Source organism: Portunus trituberculatus, chromosome 47, assembly GCF_017591435.1.
Source record: "Portunus trituberculatus isolate SZX2019 chromosome 47, ASM1759143v1, whole genome shotgun sequence".
In the NCBI taxonomy this organism is placed as follows: domain Eukaryota; kingdom Metazoa; phylum Arthropoda; class Malacostraca; order Decapoda; family Portunidae; genus Portunus; species Portunus trituberculatus.
In genome coordinates, this window is record NC_059301.1 from 7,097,946 (window position 1) to 7,122,559 (window position 24,614).

A 24,614-nucleotide genomic window follows, 5' to 3' on the forward strand; every position below is an offset into this window, starting at 1 on the left:
TGAAGAGCACAAGGAATGGCAAATGTAACCTTCATTGCCCAGCCCCACATTGGCTAGAACTTGAGGACATTGCTTTTGTAGCAATGTTTTCCACTTGTGTATTATTCAGCTAAATTGTTTTCAACAATATATGCTGGAGTACACTAAAAACTTTTTGCTGAATTTGACTTGCTGAAATAGGGGTGCATCTTATATGCCTGTTCATCCTGTATGCCATCAAATGCAGTAACATCTGTAAATTAGATCTATGTTAGATTGTTTATAGGGTGTAGGTATTAATTTGAAAAATCATATTAGTGTAGATCTCTTCTTTGACTTAGATGTTGACATTAGCATTCTTGTTCAGTATTTTTAGATCAGTGCTTTCTTTTCAGATTTCCATACTTAGATGAAGATGTAGTGACCACTCTCAACAAGATGCCTATATGGATAAAGGCGAACTTGCTCCTGGGACGAGGTACAGGAGAAAAACTGTTGCTTCGTCTGGCTGCTGCCACACTTGGCCTCACTAAGGCAGCCAACCTTCCAAAACGAGCTATTCAGTTTGGCTCCAGAATTGCCAAGCTGGAGGACCAAAAAGAGAAAGGCTCTGACCAATGCTATCGCCTTAGATGTGATCCTGCTGACTCTGATGTGACATGATTGACTGGTGAATGATCTAGTGGTATCAAGTGGCTGTGTCACATATTTACCCATGGCCAAGAGGACCTAGATTCAAGTCTTTTGCTGACAGAGACAACCTGGGCCTGTCCCTTTTATGCTGTAGCTCCTACTCTTTCAACTGAGAAAAGGTATGGGCTTGCTTGATAAAACTGTAACCTTGCTGCCAAGCAGAAGTGAAAGGCTAGGACTCCTTCCCTTGTCTGCACGTGTGTTTGTGTGCATACACACACTACAAGAGACCAGAAATGACTTGTTCCATGTTCAAGAACCAGTGATTATATTAATCTATCATGGACATGAAAGCTTTTATTTGTGTGTATCAATAGTCAGAATTTTATTAGATATAGTGAGAATGTTGCCATAGCAAGTACAATGGAGACTCAATACTTGAACTTATTTTTTCTAAATGGCTGTTCAAGTATTAAAAATTTGACTATTGATACCTATAAATCAGGTAATTCATTCTAATCTTAGGAAAACCTCAAGTTATTAAAAGTTTCAGTGAAATTTTATTTTTACAATTTTGATTTGTACATACTGTAAGTAAAGGCTGGATGATGGATAACTTAGAAGAGGAGGGGAGAAGGGCAGGGAGGAGGAGGGAGGTCACCACAGGTTGAGTCATCATCCATGAAAATGTTTTTTTTTTTATTTATACCATGTGGACTTTTCACGGGAATTTATGGGCTAAAGGGGATACTTTTTGGGGTACCTTCTATCTCAAAGCCCACCCGCTAGGAAACTGTTGCCCCGAGTGAGGAAGCCCAACCTACACTCGGACCGTGGAAAGGGTTCGAACCCGTGCGCTTGGAGACCCCTCGGACCCCAAAACACGCATGGTTCCACTGCACCACGGCGGAATACAATTTGTAACTTTTCTCCTTGTGTGATTTCTGTAAATCCACAAATGGAGTGCTGTGGGTCACTTGCACTCTCACCAGATTCCTTTTTTTCATCACTAATAAGCTTCTTTAGTGCCATCATAAGTTTCTAAATGAAAACTACTGACAAAACACAGAAGAATGTTGTTTTTCTCAAGACTGCAGCAGGACTAGGGATGCGCACCAGCATCTGGTATGCTGGTATTAAGGTAATACTGGTAATACGGTATCAGAACAGTACAGTGGCAGCTGTGAGAAGGGAGATTACTGAGCTTTGTATATGACCAAATGTACGGCTGTTTGATTACCAGATATTTTCACCATTAATAAGCCTTTGGTGTTAATGTAAGTTTATAAATGAAAAACTACAGATAGAATGCAGAAGAATGTTATTCTGATGACCGTGGCAGCACAAGTCATAACTGGCAGAGGGGGGAAGGGGGACACCAGGGAGCCTTTGTTTACAACCACGTGTGTGGACGTTCGACTATCAGGTATTTTTTTGAGTATTAGATTGAACTTTTGCGTTCGAGTATGGTATTTTTTTGAGTATTAAAATGAGGTTTTGTGTTTGAGTATTGAAAAGTGAGTATTGAGTCTCCATTGTATATCGATATATGAATTTGTGTACTTTTTTTTATGATATACCTTATTAAAAGGATGTTAGAGGGAAATGGTATTGTTACCTTTGACATTACTGACAAGTGAAATAACATTGAATTGCAGTAACACTTTAAGTTGGCTTAATATGACTCAGTCTTTACTGACTTTTTGAGATTAAAATATATGTCAAATGAGTCTAGTTGATTAACCCCCACCCCAGTGATTACCACCCCCTTGATTACCCCTGGCCTTCACTCCCCTTAGGTAATTTCCCCCCTGGCCTTTACCCCCTGGAATATCCCATACGTGTAAAGAGAAACCCACAATAAAAGCTAAAATGTTTTTAACTTTTAACACAAAAAAAAAGTAAAGAACATAGGGACCATAGGGAAGTTGCATTAAGATTATCATTAAATTCTAATTACACCAAGGCATTATATCTTTATTACATGATTGCTATGATATTTTATTAAAACTGATCTTTGTAATAAATAAACAACGCCTCGGAGTCCCCCTCTGGGGAGGGGACCAAAAATGCCCCCAGGTCGGACACCTCTCCTGTTGAAGACCACAAATGCCTTGACACCTCCCTCAACTTTTTCTACATTAACTTCTGCAACATTCGCAGTCTTAGATCTAATTTTCAATCTGTGGAACACCACCTCTCCTCTACTAAACCTCATCTTCTTTTCCTTACCGAAACACAGCTATCTGAGGCAACTGACAGTAGCCCCTTCTCTGTTCCCTCCTACTTTCTCTATTCTCATTTTCATTCCAAAGCTGGATGTTGCGTCTATGTACGCAACGACTTAACTTGCTCTCGTGCCCACGCTCTTGAGTCTTCCGAATTTTCCACCATCTGGCTACGACTTAACAGTCACTCTCAAACTAAATTCATCTGTGCTGTTTATCTCTCCCTAACTCTTCTGACTATAGTAATTTCTTCGACTACTTAACTTCTAAAGTGGAGCACATTCTGTCCCTCTACCCTTTCGCTGAGATTTCCATTCTTGGAGATTTCAATGTTCACCACCAGCTTTGGCTTTCCTCTCCTTCACTGACCACCCTGGTGAACTAGCCTTCAACTTTGCTATCCTCCATGACCTAGAGCAACTGGTGCAACACCCTACTCGTATTCCTGACCGTCTTGGAGACACGCCCAACATTCTTGATCTCTTCCTCACCTCTAACCCTTCTGCTTATGCTGTCACCCTTTCATCTCCGTTGGGCTCCTCCGATCACAATCTCATTTCTGTATCTTGTCCTATTTTTCCAATCCTCCGCAGGATCCCCAAAGCGAAGGTGCCTCTGGCGTTTTGCCTCTGCCAGTTGGGGGACCTGAGGAGGTATTATGCTGATTTTCCTGGAATGATTATTGCTTCCGTGTCAGAGACCCATCTCTTTGTGCTGAACGCATAACAGAGGTGTTAGTATCTGGCATGGAGGCGTACATTCCTCATTCTTTTCTCAACCTAAACCTTCTAAACCTTGGTTTAACTCAGCCTGTTCTCGTGCTATACATGATAGAGAGGTTGCCCACAAAAGGTACTTGAGCCTTCCATCTCCTGAATCTCATGCACTTTATATCTCTGCCGGAATCATGCCAAGTCTGTTCTTCAACTTGCCAAACACTCTTTCATAAATAGGAAATGTCAAAATCTTTCAAACTCAAACTCTCCTCGTGACTTCTGGCATCTAGCCAAAAACATCTCAAATAACTTCACTTCTTCATCTTTCCTCCTTTATTTCATCCTGATGGCACCACTGCCATCTCTTCTGTCTCTAAAGCTGAACTCTTTTCTCAAACCTTTGCTCACAACTCCACCTTGGACGATTCTGGGCTTGTCCTCCTCTCCTCCTCCCTCTGACTATTTCATGTCTACAATCAAAATTCTTCGTAATGATGTTTTCCATGCCCTTGCTGGCCTAAACCCTCGGAAGGCTTATGGACCTGATGGGGTCCCTCCTATTGTTCTCAAAACTGTGCTTCTGTGCTTGCACCTTGCCTGGCCAAACTCTTCCAACTTTGTCTATCGACTTCTACCTTTCCTTCCTGCTGGAAGTTCGCCTACATTCAGCCTGTTCCTAAAAAGGGTGACCGTTCTAACCCCTCAAACTACCGTCCTATAGCTTTAATCTCTTGCTTGTCTAAAGTTTTGAATCTATCCTGAATAGGAAGATTCTCAAACATCTGTCACTTCACAATCTTCTGTCTGATCGCCAGTATGGCTTCCGTCAAGGTCGCTCTACTGGTGATCTTCTGGCTTTCCTTACTGAGTCTTGGTCATCCTCTTTAGAGATTTCGGTGAAACTTTTGCTGTTGCGTTAGACATATCAAAAGCTTTTGATAGAGTCTGGCATAAAGCTTTGATTTCAAAACTGCCCTCTTACGGCTTCTATCCTTCTCTCTGCAACTTTATCTCAAGTTTCCTTTCCGACCGCTCTATTGCTGCTGTGGTAGACGGCTACTGTTCTTCTCCTAAACCTATTAATAGTGGTGTTCCTCAGGGTTCTGTCCTGTCACCCACTCTTTCTATTATTCATTAATGACCTTCTTAACCAAACTTCTTGCCCTATCCACTCCTACGCTGATGATACCACCCTACATCTTTCCACGTTCTTTCAGAGACGTCCAACCCTTCAGGAAATTAACAGATCACGCGGGACGCCACGGAACGCCTGACTTCCGATCTTTCTAAAATTTCCGATTGGGGCAGAGAAAATCTAGTAGTTTTCAATGCCTCAAAACTCAATTCCTCCATCTATCAACTCGACACAACCTTCCAGACAACTATCCCTCTTCTTCAATGACACTCAACTGTCTCCTCTTCCACAATGAATATCCTCGGTCTGTCCTTTGCTCATAATCTTAACTGGAAACTTCACATCTCATCTCTTGCTAAAACAGCTTCTATGAAATTAGGTGTTCTGAGGCGTCTCCGCCAGTTTTTCTCGCCCTCCAACTGCTTACTCTGTATAAGGGCCTTATCCGTCCCTGTATGGAGTACTCTTCGCATGTTTGGGGGTTCCAGTCACACAGCTTTGCTTGATAGGGTGGAATCGAAAGCTCTTCGTCTCATCAACTCCCTCCTCTGACTAACTGTCTTCAGTCTCTTTCTCACCGCCGAAATGTTGCATCCCTTTCTATATTTTATCGCTATTTTCATGGTAACTGTTCTACTGATCTTGCTAACTGCATGCCTCCCCTCTTGCGGCCACGCTGCACAAGGCTTTCTTCTTCCTCTCATCCCTATTCTGTCCAACTCTCTAATGCAAGAGTTAACCAGTATGCTCAATCATTCATCCCTTTCACTGGTAAACTGGAACTCCCTCCCTGCATCTGTATTTCCGAATTCCTACAACTTGTCTTCTTTTAAGAGGGAGGTATCAAGGCATTTGCTCCCCTAATTCTGGCTGACGGTTTTGGCACTTTTTGTACTCTTTGGAGAGCCAGCGCTCAAGTGGGCCTTTTTCTAACTTTCTTTTTTTTGCCCTTGGCTGGCCCTCTTCCCTACGTAAAAAAAAAAAAAAAAAAAAAAATCTAAAATACTAAAATACTGCACATTTCGGTTCTTGTCCATCACATGAAAATTGTGAGCGATTCCTCTGAAGAAATCGATGATAGGGCGGTTTGTGAAGTCATGAACAATCATGGCGAGACGTCGTGATGTATCCTGGTAGGTGCGGCGCTGCTTGGGTGCTTCATGACCACCTTGGGCTTGGTTGAGCTTAATATCTGTTTGTCCCTGTTCCCTTATTATGATGTCAAGAAACTTCCAGATGGTAGGGTTGCACACTCCCATTGTAGTGTTCATTTTCTGATGCCATCCCTAGACGTGGTTTTTCGTTCACGGAAGGTCCTCCTCCACTCGGCCATGCATGTTTCACATACTATGAGGGAACATAAGGTTACAGTGACCATTGCGACGTTGGGAATGACCAATGTAGGTATCCTTGAAGTAGTTAAAGATTGGCTCCAACTCGTTAAAGGACTCAAATGTGTTTTCCACATTGGCAAGTGGGACAAACGCAATGGCAGCTATCATTTGGGCTTGGAGCTTGACGTCATGGTTCATCTGATATTGGACCTGTAGGCCTTCGCTCAGGATCTTCTGGAGGATGTTCTGCCGTAGATGGTAAAAACATCCATTGACGGTAGCTGTTGGAAAGGCATCGGTAGCCGCTTGCAATGTGGCATGCTCTAAGTCAATCATGATCGTGCGTGGCTTCTAGTTGGGATGCAGAGGTTTCACATGCAGTGATTTATTTGGCAGCAGGGCATAGAGACAGGGAACAAAGAAACCACCTGGACCTAGGGCATGGATTGTGTACAGTTGAAATAACAATTTGGGACAAATTTGAATGTGCTGTCCATGTATACAGGTAACTCTCAATTTACACGATAGATGCGTTCCAAGAGGCATCGTGTACAGTGATCCCTTGTTTATCGCGGTTAATGGATACCAGAACCACCCGCAAAAGGTGAAAAACAGCGAAGTAGGATTTGCCCCCTCTAGGAATTTTTGTGTATGTGTATGTGGGGTACCAGAATGTTTAAAATATGTAAACAGTATTTATACTTTACATATACAGTATTTTACTTAAATCTATTTAATTATAAAATCTTATACAGTAAGTACAGTACCCTCCCGAGTTTAGCGCTTGCTTTCTTCTTAAGATATAGCGCCAAACTCGAGGATCGCTAAACTCGGGGTATTGAAAACAATGTAAAAACGCTTATTCATTCTGGTCCGGGACGAAGCTGATTTTTTTCCTCCCCACTTTACTCCCTTATTTCAAAATACCGATAAATTGGTGGGTGTATTCAGTTTCAGTGAAGAATGCTCTTGTTAAGATGAAAAAAAACTGGGATACACACTTTATTGAAAAGAACAAAAAGAGAAAAGAAATAATAAGAACTCTAACAGCACATAATCTCACTCTGGGGCATGGTCCGCTAGCGCAAAGCCTTCAAATTGTTTCATCGGCGTTGAATATTTGACGGAGATCGTAACCGCCTCCTCAGTCATCTGTTTCAAGACACCAATGAAACTTTCCACCTCTTCTGTAGATGCGTCTGCTGCTTCACCCAGACATCATGCCCTCTTGAACGAGTGTCTTTTTAACCTTGAGAACCAGCCATTACTAGCAGAGAAAGGTGGAGGATTGTCAATGTTTAACTTACGTGCCACTGCAGCATATATTTCTCTTGCCTTCTGTCTTACCTTACCAGAAGATATGCACACATTTCGGTCATTTTGTCAACAATATATTTCTTCAAATAGTGTTCTGTTGTTACCATCAACTTGCTTGTAGGATGCGTGATGTGAGCAACTTGAATCACAGAGCTCCTCGAGCGCCTTTCAGGAAACGTTTTATTTCCTCACGTTTTGCTCTTATTCCTCTAACAGTAGACTCACTAATGTTGAACAAGTTTCCAACGGCAACAGGTCCCATTCCAGCATCAAGCTTATCCAACACTTCGCCTTTTTCCTTCATGTTTAACAGTCTTTTCTTCTTACCCTGCCTCTCTGGCCTGCTTCCTTTGCCAAGTAGGTTTCTTCGAGCCACATGCTGCAGTGCCTCCTTTATTTCCTGACATCACAATTAATTAGCTTGCATATAAGAACTATCAAGATGCTGGTGGAAGAGGGCTAAGGACGCGTGCACACGTGGTCAGCTCAGTCAGCCAACTGCAGGAGTCTTGGGGCAGCATACGTGACGCCGCCCGGAAGTAAACGCGACCGATACTTGTCAAAGCAGCGCGAAACTCGGGGCGATACAGCGCCAAACTCGGGATGGTAAGAATTTAGGACTAAGCGCCAAACTCGAGGATCGCAAAACTCGGGAGGGTACTGTATATATTTACTCTCTTTCTCTTTCTTTCCCCCCCTCTCACACAATACGTATCACTCACCCTCTTCTGCCCTCTTTGATCATATGCAAAAATTTAACTTTTTCACTGATGGTCATCATCTTCCTCTTCCTCTTGGGCTCACTAGAGGAAGCTTTTGCAGGGGCACAGGGCTTAGGCAGCATTGTAAGGGCTTAATGAATCACTACTTAAACAAAAAATGTTATCACGAACACAACACTGAAATGCAGTTTGCGAGACAGTTAACAGTGTGGACGAGACTGGCAAGATACAACCCAGGCCCATGGAATAGAAGGTCGACTTACGAGGCATTAAAAATCTGTCTAATATGAGCATCAGTGACGTCAGTGGGTTCACAAGTGGTCAGAGCGGGGATGTTGGTTCAGTTAGCAAGCTGCCTGGTAGGTGTCCATGTGCTCTCTCTCCCACTCTCTCTCTGTTTCGTGCCAACATCGGTCACAATGCTGAGTTATGCAGTGTGTGACTGTTTTAATTATCAGTAGTATATAATATGTGGTATGTAGTATGTGATAAATGAAAACCATTATTTTTTTTTTTCCTGGTAATTTTGCACCTTAAGACATTAGTAAATTTCTGATGTCTAGTTACTGAGAAGTAAATTTCTGATGTCTAGTTATTGAGAGGTCCCCATTCAGTTACTTGTGCAGACATGAATTGCCTCAGTTATATATGTAATGTAAAAATGAAATAATAATAATAATAATAATAAAAACAGCAACACTATATTAATATTGATAATAAGAGCAAAGGTTTAATAATAGTAATAATAATAATAGTAATAATAATAATAATAATAATAATAATAATAATAATAAAAATAATAATAATAACAACAAGAGTATTGATATCATTAAATATGATAGTGATACAATGGTCAAAGAGAGAGAAAGAGAGTGCTCTGCCAGTTTAGAGAGAGAGAAAGAGAGAGAGAGAGAGAGAGAGAGAGAGAGAGAGAGAGAGAGAGAGAGAGAGAGAGAACCTGCTGGCAAGTAGAGAGTGTGGGATGGTAATAGGCAGAGAAGCCTTCACAAAACTTGTCTCCTGTGCCAGGTATAATTTGCTCAGTGGGCAGATGGAAAGTGTGAGGTTTCCGTGCAAGAAAGACATGTCCTGGGAAGAAGCTCCCCTGTTGGTGAACCCGCTGACGTCACTAACTCCAGCTCTTTTCCCCTTAGAGCTGTGCATTGGTCGACCTTCTATTCTATGGACCTTGGATACAAGGGAAGATGTTGGGTGAGGCCGCATATGTATACGAACGATACATGTACAGCAATACTCTGCTTAACGAACAGGATAGGGAGTGTCAAAACTGTTTGTAGAGCGAAAATTCGTTAAGTGGACGTAATTTTCCCATAGGAAATAATGTAAATAGCGGGGATGTATTTTGGGCTGGTCCCCAACATACCACATGGGTAGAAAAAAAATTAAGTTTCGCAGCGTATTGGGCCACTGGTGTACCACTACTTTAATGATGTCATATAAGTCATTGGAAGTTAGAGGAGCTACATACAAATTCTCTCACTGATAGCTCCACTGTAATTTGTGCAGGAGTGGATAAAAGTTCGCCGTGGTGAGGCAGAATCTAGCGTATTGCACTAATGCGGGTAACGTATTAAGCGGCGAAAACATGTCATTAAGCGGAGCAGAAATACAGGTCAACCTCTTCGTACTGCGGAGCGGGAGAGAGTGAGACAGAGGCAGCCAATACCAGCACCAGGGGCCGGTTCCAAGAAGCTGGTTGTTGTCTGTGTTGGTACAGACAACCTCCATAGCAGCCTCCTGCTCACATACCAACCTTCGTAAAATAGCATCCACAAAGATTCGTTGCTGTTGGTGGGTGGATGTTGGTAGCCCTCCTAAAAGTGCTCATTGGCTGCCAGAAGCTGGATCCAAGAAACTTTAACAACATCAGAGCAACCTCCTGCTCTCGGGTTGCTGGGAACACCACCTCTGGAGGTGGTGTTACTGTCTTATATATGCATTTATGTTCACAAAACAACATTTCTATTAGTTTTTTACAAACCTTGCCCCCAAGAAAGAATTGTTTTGTAATGCATAAAGTGAAATCTTACATGGAATACCAAAAAATAAAGCAGAGATGAGATCGGCCACAGACGAGGCGGAGACTCACGACGACTCGGCCGCTTCTTCTTCTTCTTTTGACCCTTTTAGCTTGCGTGTTGCTTTCACCAATATATTAAATTTATGTTTCCACTCCTCTATTGCCTGCTATAATGGATATCTTTGTATTCATATACACTCATGCCATGAGGATAAACTTGACTCCGTGGCACTGAGTGATAGTGAATTACTAATGAAATACCGCGGTATTTCATTAGTAATTCACTATCACTCAGTGCCACGGAGTCAAGGTTATCCTCATGGCAGGAGCGTATATGAATATTATTAAGATATGATATCCATTATAGCAGGCAATAGAGGAGTGGAAACAAATTTAATATCGTCGTGAAAACAACACGCAAGCTAAAAGGGTCACAAGAAGAAGAAGTGGCGGAGTCGCCGCGAGTCACCGCCTCGTCTGTGGTCAATCTCATCCCTGCTTTATTTTTTGGTATTCCATGTAAGATTTCACTTTGTGCATTGCAAAACAATCCTTTCTTGGGGCAAGGTTTGTAAAAAGCTAATAGAAATGTTGTTTTGTGAACATAAATGCATATATAAGACAGTACACCACCTCGAGAGGTGGTGTTACCAGCAACCTCAGAGCAACCTGATAGCAACCTCGTCACTGTACCTCCAAGCATTCATGAATGCCATTTCGTGCAGGAGGTTGCTCTTGGATCCAGCTCCAGGAGCGCTAGAGACAGAGGCGGGGAGCCAGCCAATCACAGCGAAGCTGCCGCATTTGGTCCCTCACCCGGCAAATTCAAACCCAGAAAATTCGCTAAAACGGATGTGGTTGTACTTTATGCGGACTTTTTGGTCTAACTTTATATAGTATGTTAAACCGGAAATTCGTTAAACAAACATTCGTTAAGCGGAGTATTACTGTACAGTGCTTTATGTACATTGTTGTCGTTATTACACACCAACTTACCGAATTACTGTATGTACAGTATTTGTAAGTGACGCCACAGACCCCGTGATATAGTGAAAAATCCGCAGAACATATCTACGAGTATGTATAAAAACCATAAAAAAGTGAAGCCGCGAAAGTCAAATTGTGAAATAGCTAGGGAACACTGTATATCAAAATTCGCGTAAAACAAACATGTAATTCTCATAAGAAACAGTAGATAATAGAGTGGATGTGGGATGTGGTCCAAAAAAATTTGTACAAAATACTCTATTTATTTGGCTAAATTAACATGTTTTTATTATTTACCATTCTAAATACTAGAAGTGTATTTAAAGTAAAGGGAAAAACAAGAAACAATAAGAGAAAGCAAAAAATGATAAGAGAAAACAACAAAACAAAGAATACGTAAACAAAACACTCACTGCGTCACTGCCTTCACCACTCACACCACAGTCAGTCACCATCTTCCTCTGAGCTTTACCACTTTATTAAAAATCCACTTATCAAAAATAACCCCACATGCAGAAGAAGATGAAGGATGTTTTGGGGCCATCTTGGTGAATTATAGGCAGATTGAAGAGATTCTGTCTGTATCAGTGCTGGCAGACTGCAAATGATTCACGAGAAGAGTGGGAGCTGAATCCAAGATTCCTTAACAACGTCAGAGCAACCTCCTGCCACGAAATGGCATCCATGAATGCTTGGAGGGAAAGTGACAAGGTTGCTGGGAAAACCACCTCTTGAGGTGGTGTTACTGTCTTGTATATGCATTAATGTTCACAAAACATTTCTATTAGTTTTTTACAAACCTTGCTCCCAAGAAAGGATTGTTTTGTAACACATAAAGTGAAATCTTACATGGAATACCAAAAAACAAAACAGATGAGATCGGCCGCGGTATTTCATTAGTAATTCACTATCACTCAGTGCCACGGAGTTGAGGTTATCTTCATGGCATGAGTGCATATGAATACTAAGATATGATATCCATTATGGCAGGCAATATAGGAGTGGAAACAAATATCATGGTGAAAGCAACACGCAAGCTAAAAGGGTCACAAGAAGAAGAAGTGGCTGAGTCGCCGAGCCTCCGCCTCGTCTGTGGCTGATCTCATCTGTGCTTTATTTTTTGGTATTCCATGTAAGATTTCACTTTATGTATTACAAAACAATCCTTTCTTGGAGGTAAGATTTGTAAAAAGCTAATAGAAATGTTTTGTGAACATAAATGCATATATAAGACAGTAACACGATTATGAGAGGTGGTTTTCCCAGAAAAATTGAAAATAAAGAGGTATGTGGGTAATTTTTTTTCGCTGATAGATGGCTATTACACGATGTTAGTTTAGTAGTTACAAGCCAATCAACCCATAAATAACTGCATGAAAAATAAAAAATCAATTTGTTGAAAAAAATATTTTTCTTATAAACTTTGTCACCAGACGGCAGATTTAAACTTTGCCGGTACGGATATGAATTATATGGTATAACAAAACTTTCCATCTCATAGAATTTTTATTTTTTTTATTTTGGTGGCCATTATGAATTTTTAAATTTTTTTGATTTTTTTATTTAAAATTACATTGCGGCACTTAAAAAAGAATTCCAAATTCTATGAGATGGAAATGTAACAGCTTCATTGAGCTTCAACATGATACCTCAAAATTGAAAATCTGTTGAGAAATGGGGAGAAGATATGATTTGAATGATAAAAAAGTGGAAACTGAGAAAAAGGCAAAAAACCCCAGAGATGTCATTTTCGTCCTCTATGACCCTGTACATTTATTTGGGTTGGATATTTCGTGCTCATACACCACCTTGTGCATCATATATGTTTTTTAGGCATGTTAAGAATATTCTGTAAGACTTGTATGGCATCTGGCTCCCCCCTACAATGATTGTAGGTATTAGTCACTTGAAGGCGAGGGTGTCTCCCATCCATGCATGGTCGGTACAACTTGCAATTTCCCCTTGCACCATTTGTTTAGAGATTGTAAGGCAAAAAAAATAGGTAAAATAGGCTGCATTGTGGCTTGCAAGGTGTGAAATAACGGGCGAGATACTCAATAGATTCTCCTCCCATCGCAGTCACATGGACACTGAAATGGAAGGGGAAAGGGTGTGTTCTTGTGTATGCCATAGTACTAAGTTGCCAGTGCCCACCTTTCCTTACCAAAGAAACCACTTTTCACGGCTTTTTCCGTGCTTATTATCATCATTTATGGTACAGAGAGTGGGAAGGGAAAAGCCCAGGGCTGTGGTGGGCGTGGCAAGGGCCCTTTAAAGTTTAAATACCCCACGTATTTTAGCGTATTTCCCCAAAATACTCCATCACTATGTTGCCATATGTTTGGGGATGCTCTGGTGGTGTTTTGGGGATTTTCAATATTTTTCAGATTTTTCGGTACCATGGCCACCAGACGGTCCTCTTAAGGCACTCTACACTCGCTCTATGATGGAGGGCCTCATCTCGGCAGTTGGCGATGACTACGAAGAAGAATTCACCTTGAAAAAATAGTGGCTTAGTTATGACATTGCCTCATGTTTGTCTAATATCCAGCAAGCATTAAAGGACATGAAAAATGAGACCATAAATTCTAGCTGGAAGAAATTATGGCCTAACGGGGTGCATGACTATCCAGGCTTCACACCTGACGAAGTTCATCACTCAGCGGTGAAGACGGTGAGGCTGGCTCGCATCATGAGGGATGAAGGATTTGTCAACCTGATGGAAGAAGACGTCAGCAGCCTTATCGATTGCCACTTGGATCCATTGACAGATAAAGACCTCCTTGAGATGACAAAGTCTGTAAGTGAGGAGGAAATCAAAGAAGAAACTGAAAAGTGTGGCCCTACCCTGGAGAACCTGCAACAATTGTGCAAGGGCAATGCAACAATTTGCACAAGAAATTGACAACAATATAGTTTGAGCTGTCGAGTTTAACAATCGTTTAGACGGGGTTATGTCCTTGTACAGGGGAATTTTGCAGCAAAAGAAAAAACAAAAACAATTACCCATCACCATGTTTTTCTCCAAGGTGAAAACCCCAGCTACACTGTCAGTACTCCAGCAGAAGAGTCTTCAAGTGAACCTAAAGCCTCTACGAGTCAAGTGAGAACCTCTCCTCGGCCATCACCAACCTCTATGTCCCCAACACGAACCTCTTCGCCTCTCTCAGAAGGTAATGTCAATGATCCAGCGCCGATATCTGACGATGAGGCACTCCCTGAACTGACGTAAAGGCCTCACCATCAGTAACACCATCATTATCATCACATTCATCAAGCTGCACAGGTCTGTCATTGTCGTTATCATCATCGTTGTCATTCCTGGAGTCAATTCTCAGGATACTACCGTCACTGGTGAGTGTTACGTATTGTATGAGAGAGAGAGAGAGAGAGAGAGAGAATGTATAATTACTGTATAAGGTTTTATGATTAAATAGATTTAAGGGTCGGCACAACAGCTGAAATAGATAAAATGGGCTCAATTAACGAAATTTTCTTTTTTCGCATATTTACAAAACAAAAACAATTAAAGAAACAAATTCTGGAAAGAAAATATCTCAAAACATTTGACAACACTGTTTAAAGGGATGCGAGGTGATTGCCATTTAAAACTCTGGGTGTACTTTAAATCTTATGTACAAATATATGGTCTGTTTTGTTTCACTTGGAAGTGGTGGAATAAGCCAATATGCTACATACGTGTTGGATTCTAGACGGTTGACAGACTAGATGATGCTTGAGTGTCAGATAAGTGACTCAGTGACCTGCAAAATGCCATAAGGGGAGGGTGGAATGAAAGCCCTAATGGACAGCAAGAACAAATGCTTAGTGTCCTAAAGAAAAAAAAAAAAAAAAAAAACCTAAGTCCATCACAGAGGTCGTGAGAGGATGACAACACCCTGACTCACACCAACCACAGAAGATGGACCACTTTGCCTGATAGACTGTCTGACCAGACGGGCCATAAATCTAGCAGCCTTCCACGAAAAGCCTCTCTTTCAGAAGAGACTCTGGAGAGTGTGAAGGTGAAGAGCCCCTGGCAACTTGTGAAAGGTGGCGATGAAGCTGGCGGAGTAGAGAGGCCCATTGCAGCAACACTCGAGGATGGTCTACAAGCAGACTCAGAAGCAGAGGGAACCAGTCTGCCTGGTGCCATCGTGGGACAATCAGAGTCACGCAAACACAAGCGGACTCTCTGACTCAAACTAGCACCTGCCAAATCAGAGAGAAGGGAGGAAAGGCGTACAGATCCAAGCCCTCCCATGGAAAGGCAAAAGCATTCTCTTTCCAAGCTCCTGGGTCAAGCAGAGGAGACACATACAGAGGTAACTGGTGATTTAAAGCAGTGGCAAACAGATCCATCTGTGGCACACCCTACACCTAGAAGACCTGCCTGCACACTATGGGATGCAGGGTCCACTCTGACCCTACACACTTGTGACTGAGGACGTCTGCTACTGCATTGCCCCATCCTGGCATGAACCTTGGGAGAAGAGAGACTGAATTGTCCTCGCACCATTGGAGAATGTCCCCCGCCAGATCCAAGAGAGGCTCGGACCGGGTGCCCCCTGAGTTCCTCAAATAGGTCACCACTGTTGAATTGTCTGACATGAGAGACACCACTGTGCCTGAGACTTCCTGCTGAAAGGACTGCAGAGCCCAGAAAACAGCCATCATCTCCTAAGTGGTTGATATGAAACCTCACCTCCTGTGGAGATCACACCCCCGAGACTAGAGAGTCCCCCAGATGAGCACCCCAACCGTGAAGGGACGTGTCGGAAAACAGAAACTGTTCTGGAGGTGCCATCACAAAGGGAGCTCCCTTGATTAGATGACCTGGACCCATCCACCAGGAGAGGTCTGCCAGACACTGCTGTGAAGGAGGAACCCGCCAACAGGGATGGTTCGATGCTGCCTTCCAATGATTTTTCAGGCACCACTGAAGGGACCGAGAGCGTACCCGGCCGCCTGGGACCAGCCTCAACCAGATGACCCAGGAGTGACCTCCATAGAGACACCATAGGGGCTCTGTCCTCTAGAAAACTGCACAAATGGGAGAAACCGGCTGACCCTTTCTGGCGATGGTAAAACCAGAGCCCTTACTGCCCAGGTACTGCTTCCTTTGTCTGGGTACCAAGTCTGATTTGGGCAGATTGATCTGAATACCCAAGTGAGCACACAGCTATAACACAGCCTGGATGGTGCCTATGCATCCCTGGAGAATCATCCCTGTGACTATGTTAGCATGTCCTTTGTTTTTCCCATACTCCCTTTCTGTCTGACGTTACGTCCTTCCCCTCAGTCCTCGCTCACCGCCGCCTCAGGCGACACGTACGCCTCCTGCCTCTCGTTTCGCTCGGTTCACACTTGTTGTGTATTGTGCTACCGTAAATACACTTTCATAATGGACTCTGGTGTCTCCATGCTACCCCCCTGTTTTACGACAACTACCACAACCAACCAATTGTCCAGGTAACAGTGCAGGGAGATATCATGTCGATGAGCCCATGAAGACACTGGAGCCATCACCTTGGTAAAGACCAGTGGGGCGGTGGCGAGGCGAAAACAAAGAACTTTGAACTGAAAAACCTTGCCTCACCAAACAAACCGTAGGTACTTGAGGGAATACAGGTGGATTGGAACTTAGAAATATGCATCCCTCAGATCCAGAGACACCATCCAATACCCCACATTCAGACTCCAAAACAGATGCCACTGTCTCCATTCGGAAGGGGCTGACCACTAAAAACTTGTTCAGAGTTGAGAGGTCGAACACAGGTCTCCAACCCTGTTACCTTGGGAACAAGGAACAGATGGGCTTAAAAACCTTCTAGCTTGCCTCCCACAAGCTCTATTGCCCCTTTAGCCTATATGTCTTGTACTACTAAGTCCAAGGCCACATGACAAACCGATGCCTCTGCATAACTCACAAACTCTATTGGTCTGGCTGACAGAAGAGGAGGACATACCCATAACACAGTCTTCACTACCCACTCTTCTGCTCCAACCTCCATCCACTCTCTCCAATGCTGCTGCAGTCAAGTGCCCACAGGCACAGGAAAGGAAACTACTTCCCTAGCAAGATCTACCCCGGCCATGGGGTCTACCACTGTGAGAACCCCTGGCACGAAAGGATCCCCCTGTAATGGAGTGCTTGGGGACCGGAGCCGACAAAGAGGAACTACAAAATGTACCCCTTCTCGTCTGTACTTTTATCTTGCTCCTCTGAGACCCAGAGGCTGACCCCTGGAAAGAAAAGGTTAATCCCCAACACCACGGAAGAGGGAGCCCGTTGCTGAGCAGCTAAGCGCTCATCTTCCTGTACCCTGGCCTCCACTGCAGGGCCAAATAGCACGTCAGAAAAGGGAGAAGAAAGGAGCTGGCATTTCTCCGTCAGAAAAGGTATGAGGTAACAAATCCACTACTGCCTGCCTCCGTAACATAAGGAGTCTACAATGTAGCTCCTCAGCAGGACGAAGAATCCTTATTTGCCTTGGCCAGTTCCGACAAAAATTCCAAAACATCCTGTTCCGTGCTTGAAGCAGCACCAGCCTATGTAGCCAACACCTGATCTGTCCAAGAGGCAATGTTAGCCATGGAGCCACACACTTTCTCCACTTGTGCCAACAGGTGGAAGGAGACAGCAACCGCCAGGTTGCCCTCCCCCCAGTTCCTCATTAACTGGCGGAAGAGCCAGAGAGGCCCCCTCAGGTAGATAAAAAGACCTCACTCGTCCATGCCAGTCCCTAGACAACTGAAAATTTGCGGAGCAAGGCTTAAGCTCCTTCAAAGACCTGCATTGGGCTTCCTTATGGACAGCTTGAGCCATAAGCAACCGTGAGAGAGAAAAAGAGGGGTGGCGGGGCGAAACTGAGCCCTGCACCCTTTCTACCCCCATAAGGTGGGACAAGGAAGGAGCCTCAGGAACAGGAAGATGACGATAGTCTCTCACCTGGCCTATGAGGTGCAAAAAGGGGAAACACCTGCTTGATTGGGATGTATGTCCTCCTCTTCATCCTGATAAAACTCGTCAGTGGAAAGATGGCCAACTGGCATGGGAGCTGAAAGACCTTAGCCCACCCCACTGCCACCAGGCACAGCAGTTGGTCGGCCAGCCTCAAAAGAATCCTCCTGAAAAAGTGGAAAACTAGACAGCACAAACTTACAAGGGTCCATATAGTTCACACCACTGCGAGGAAAGGGATGGCCGCCAGGCATGGGAGGCAAGGGGCACACACCAACCCCTACACAAGTCACATGAGACTGGTTGCCCAGCATGGGAGCCTAGTGGTTGGCACCAACATTCACACTCTGGGAAGGGAGAAGTCCATCAGACATAGCAGTACCAAGCTCCACCCTGAAAGTACGTGGAATGGTCTCACTTATGCCTAATCCACGTGAGGGGATGATGAGCTGGCCGCCAGGCATGGGAGCTGTATGGGAGACGCCAACCTCAGCATACTGGAAAGGAGTCTGGCTGCCAGGCATGGGAGCTGTATGGCAGATGCCGACTTCCATTTCCTGGGTAGTAGGGCGGCCGCTGGGCATGGTAGACCAATGGCTGTCGCCGACTCCACCCCCATAAACAGTCAGAGGTACCAGGAGCACTGGGCATTTCCTTACCTGAACCGTGGATAAAACCACGGGAGGGGGATAAGAGGCTGGCTGCCAAGCATGGCAGCTGTATGGCAGACGCCACCATCAATATCTCGGGTAGGAGTCTGGCTGCCAGGCATTGGAGCTGTATAGCAATTACCGACCTCCATATCCTGAATAGTGGGGCGGCCGCCGGGCATGGTAGACTGATGGCTGTCACCAACCCCACTCCCGTAAACAGTGCGAAAAGTACCAAGGGCACCGTGCACTGCCTTACCTGTGCCAGGAATTGCAGCATGGGAGCCACCTGTTGCTGTTGTTGGGTCTGCAGCGAACGCTGGTACCATCTCAACCTCATGACCAGCGGTATCAGCTGGCTCCACTTACCCTGGCCTCTGCATAGCCCCGCTCATACCCAGCTGGGAATCGTCTACCTGTGAAGCCGGAGACTGGAAACCAGAGAAGGGGGAACCCTGGGAAGAGGAGAGAAAGAGGGAAAGCTGAGCTAATGTCTTCTCCATGCATTTATGCAGCTGCTGAGATGAAGGGGAAGACTTACGCTTATCAGAAAAAGAAGCCTTCCTCCTCTCAGTATGATCTTTAAAACTATCCAAAAAATATAGAAACTGGTCATGTGACAAGGTCTTGCAGCAATCACAACGGGAAGCAAGGCTACAAAACACCTCCCTACATGACAGACACTCCTCATGAGGGTCCACCGTAAGTGACAGGAGGGAACGAGAACATTTCACATACTTATGTGGCATAATAACACACTTACAAACCTCCAGTAGAAGAAAAACAAACCAAGGAGCGATGAAAGGCAAACCCAACCACTGCTGAAAAGAAAAACCGAGCCGGTGAAAGAGATGAGCTGAAGACCACATGTAAGCCCTGTGACAGCAAAGAGGCGAATGAGGGAATCAGCCTGATGGCTGATACCTGGGTGTCATCGCAAAGAAAATGAGTAAGGGCACCTCAAGTATTTCTTTAATTTTTTTTTCCTCGAGCTGTTAGGCATGACGTAAGTTTGCTGTGGGAATGGGGGTTTAAGCAATTATTAATTATTTCTAGTAGTATGTGTAATAACAAATTATAACTTCTACAAGTCTTGCTATGTTTGAAATTTTTAGATTTTTCTCCTTGACATAAAGAATGTTTACTTTCATTCCTACTAGGTATCTACATCTAAATTGTTTTCACAATATTTGCATATACAGTATAGTGCATTTCAATACTGTATGACAATACATATCTCAGTACTGTGTTGTAGTGGCTATTTTCTCACTGATTTTCCAGAAAATAACTGTTCACACCACAAGTATTGATATCCTTCACATTGTCTTCTGATTCTTTCCCTGTGCATGGGTGTTTTGGTTTTTGTTACAGCGTTGTGCAGCAAGACTTTTTTTGTACTTCCATTAATACGGTACAATATTGTGTTACATATTGATTTGTTAACTATATAGCTTGGGTAATGCCTGGTTGTCTGTATACTGTGATATATTAGATATTTTCCAAATTTACAACCAACAGGTACATTATGTTCCTGGAGAAAATATCAGAATAAAATATTTAGTTCAATCCCATATCAGAATATGTATATTAGTAACAAATTTTGTCCACTGCTATGATTGAAGAACCTCATAACAAGGAACCTTGTATATATACTGTATACATTAAAATAATTATGTAAATATACAAGAATATTTGTTATTGTATAGATGAAAATGAATATGTATTTATACAAGGATCTTTGTTATGATGGTTGCATTTTTTTAGATATAGAGAACCATACTTTTTAACATGCATTCATATTTCGTCTGCAATGTAACAACTGCCAACAATTTTCACATATTAACAGCTAATAGATGACATTATTATATCATGAGGACCAGTGAGGTTCTTCAATAATAGAAGTGGACAAAATTTGTTACTAATATACATATTCTAATATGGGATTGAACTAAATATTCTATTCTGATATTTTCTCAAAGAATATATGTACCTGTGCGTTGTAAATTTGAAAAATATCCAAGATATCACAGTATACAGACAACCAGGCATTACTGAAAAATATATGATCATAATAACAAGGATTACCCAAGCTATATAGTTAACTTATCAACATGTAAAACAATTACATACAGTACTAATGGAAGTACAGAATTAACTTTTTAGTTATTTTTTTAGTACTTAGCTTTCCTGAGAAAAAGTGGCCTCTGTAATGGCAGCAGTGTTAAAATAGCACTTCCCACTAATTTCTGAGTTTAGTCCATGACATTTTGGTGTTATTGTTTGAATGGTGAGTGAATAAGGTTAATGCATGTATTGTTTGGACATAGATTAAATACATTAACATAATTAATGCGAATTGCAATCATTACAAGCATGCACATACAGATGAGGGAAATGATCATGTCCAAACAATACATGCATTAACTGTATTCACCCACCATTCAAACAATAACACCAAAATGTCATGGACTAAACTCAGAAATTAGTGGGAAGTACTATTTTAACACTGCTGCCATTACAGAGGCCACTTTTTCTCAGGAAAGCTAAGTACTAAAAAAATAACTAAAAAGTTAATTTTGTACTTCCATTAGTACTGTACGTAATTGTTTTACATATTGATGTGTTAACTATATAGCTTGGGTAATTCTTGTTATTAGCACTTTCTCCTTTTCCCTCTCCTCTAGGTTCATATCTCTATTTATCCATATATCTCTGTGTTCAGTATCATTGGCCAGTTTCCCTTTCCTCACCATAATTTCCTCCACGGCCACTTGGGATCTCATTCTCACTTTCACTGGTGTCCCTACCCCCTTCACTGTATCTTCCTAAGCTGATCACTTCCTTGACCTCCTGGTCCAGTTCTTGCATGCTGTCTTGAACTTGTTTGATAGTAGTTTTGGCCAATTTCCTCTCCATGTTCTCTCATGAACTTGTTTGGATTTTTTTCTTTCATCCCAAAAATCATGAAACTTCTTATCCACTGTGTCTCGCACAAGATCCTCTTTCTCTTTAATTACTTATATTACAGTGACTTAGTGTTTTCCTGAATTTATCTCCCAACTACCTCTGAAAATTAACTTTTTCCTCTTCCTGTTCTTGCATCCATGCATTTCATAGTTTCTTCAACTTGTTTTCACCCAATCCACCTTCCACCCTGTCCACAATCCCATCCTATACTACCTGTAAGCTCCTAAGGAGTTTTCATAGTCTTGACATGTGGCTTTTAGTACATCATTTTGTTTTTTTTATTTCTTGTATCTCCTTTAATCCCTGATTGATTGCACTGACCTTCTCACATTCTACTAATCTCAATTTTAATTCTGTGTTTTTCGTTCTCAGTCTGTCCTGTTTGTCCATCAGACTTGACATCACTTCTTTCATGTACCTTAACTCCCTTTCTATGTTGATCAACCTCCTCATAGTACCTCTTTCATTCCTAAATCCAGAAAAATCCTTGTTCATAAAATCCTCAGCCAGTTTCCTTAGTCCAACAGGTGCTTCAATGTACCATTGGTTTTCACATGATGATGTATGTTTTGATTCTGGCAGCACTACTCAGTTACATCTCTCTCCCCCCCTTTTTTTTTGTCTATACGATTCAAAATTTATTTATTATGGAGACAGGAGAAACTATGGCCCCCTCCCTCAGTGTACATACATCTAGGTCAGACTCCAACTCCTGTTGTAGCTTTTCCCTGCGAATTGCTCAGAGATGTCTTGCTGGCACGGTGTCTCACGCATGTGTGTGTGTGTAGGACACATGGGAGGAAGAGGATTTACAGTTTTAATCAAAGGTAAGAAAATAATTGTGTTCCTTACAATTAAGTATATTTTAGATGTTGGTAAGTTTTGTTAAGATTTGGTACGTTTTCTTCATTTGATCTGGTACGATTAGCAAAAGCAGTCTGACAGTGACAACCAAGGATTTTAGGGAGGATATAAAGGTTCAATGGGCGGGCTGGAGGAATTGATCAGGGAGTGGAGCCCGTAACAAATGGGGCTTGGGTCACAGGTAGTAAAGGGGAGAGGGATGGGGTCCATCAGCAGGGGAGAACAAGCACCGTTACAAGATTCAAACAGTCAGTCAGTCACGGGAAGGAATGCAGGCCACAGCAGCAATCGCCCAACTCCGCCTGGGCCACACCACACCACCTACCTCTGTCTCATGACCACTTCTATCCTTGGTGTAGGACTACCTCTGAGACCATCGAACATCTCCTGCTCCACTGCCCACACTTCCACACTGCACCATGCTCACGGCTTTCCACCCTGGCCCAAATATGTTGTATCCAATATGCAAACCGTGAATACAAATCCCCCAAATAGTTATTCCACCATTGCATCCAGAAAAACATGAAAGGTACTGCTCCCTTATGAATCAGATCTTATGTATGCATTAACCCAAAGTGTCCAACAAATTCAGGACTATTCTAGTACTGTATCCTGAAACAGGTCTATCGCCCCAATGTGTTTATCATAAAATTTTGCAAAAGTACTCTGTCTTGTCCAGCCAGCTCTTGCCATAACACAAGAAAGTGGAACTGCCATGGCCTTGGCCTTAGACGCCGCAGCTGCTTGAATGCTGCCGGTAGTGAATTTAGTTGTGTCCACCCCAGACTTATCTGTCATTGTCTTGATCCATTGAGCAATGGTGTCCTGAGTAACTGCTTTGTGTGGTTTAATAAAGCTGATTAATAAACTATCATGTTCCTGGACAGTACCCTGTCTAAGGGCCTCTGTCCTCTCAAGGTACTGCCGTAAAGTTACACAGAAACAAAAACTAGCATCTTTGGGGTAAGCTGGAAATTTAATCATACGCACATTAAACTGTGGCCTGCACTGCTTGATGTTTCCACTTAGTGGAGCTGAAATGAAGTCTTACTCAATACATAAATCCTTGACACTCAATAAATGCAAGGTCTGCACCCTTGCAGCCTGGGTCAGCGCCATCAACATAACCAATTTTAGTGTTAATGCCTTAAGGGACAACGTGTGCAACGAGTACCAGGACTGCAATTTCCTTAGCACAGGCCGAATGTCCCAGGTTGCAGTGTACCTGGGTAGGGGAGTCTCATTTTAAATACCCCTTTCATAAATCTAATGACTAAGGGATGGTTACCGGCCCTGCAGCCGTCCACTATGATGCCTAGGGTAGAGAGAGCACTTCTTGCCATGTTAACTGAGTCATACCTGACATTTCTGTGAAAAGTATCAGACAAGAAATTGATTATGTTGGTGAGAGTGGGATTAAGGGGATTAATGTTCCATCTACCACAAAATTGTGACCATCTCCTAAAATGTGGGTGGTACTGCTTCCGTGTACCTCTTGTCCATGAGGATATCCGTACCCTCTGCAGATATTACTTGTGCTCGGAACTGCTCCCTGACAGCAGGCATGCCATCAGTCTGGTGTGACGCATGACTGGGTGCTCCTCCACAGAGGACGGATGGGTGAGAACCTGTCTCCTCATTGCAATAATGCGTGGGTGATCGACAAGCATCCTGAGCAAGGTCCCCATCCACGGCTGTGACAACCAGAGGGGAACAACCATCCACCCCCTTGCTTCTTCTGCTCTCATCTTCTGTAGGCACCTAGCAATGAATGAAAATGGGGGAAAGATGTAAGATAGTTTAAACCTTGCCCAGTTTAGTGAGAATGCATCAAAATATTCCACCTCTGGATTCGGTTTCCAGGAGCAAAACAAGAATATTTGCTTATTAGGCCTTGATGCAAACAAATCTATGACAAGTCTACCAAATACCCGACACAAAAGCTGAAAAATGTTTTACATTAGGTTTCCATTCATGCCTGTCATTAACTGCATGCGATGCCATGTCAGCCATTGTGTTATCCTTGCCTGGGATATATGAACATGTGATCCATGCATCATTAGCAATACACCAGCCC

General features: G+C 42.9%; 1 protein-coding gene across 4 annotated transcripts in view; it reads left to right on the forward strand.

Moving 5' to 3' along the window:
• Window positions 1-24,614, forward strand: part of LOC123498004 (asparagine synthetase domain-containing protein 1-like) — a 68,818-nt gene that overhangs the window by 20,465 nt on the left and 23,739 nt on the right. For 2 of the 4 annotated variants that reach the window (XR_006672611.1, XR_006672612.1), the window contains exon 8: window positions 375-791. Coding sequence is in view for 2 of the 4 variants with exons in the window: in XM_045245077.1 (XP_045101012.1) it covers window positions 375-642 (268 nt within the window). In the remaining 2 variants the exon portion in view is untranslated. Of the gene's footprint in view, window positions 1-374; window positions 1,176-24,614 lie in introns of those variants that run through there. The other 2 variants (XM_045245077.1, XM_045245076.1) reach the window with 1 other exon arrangement.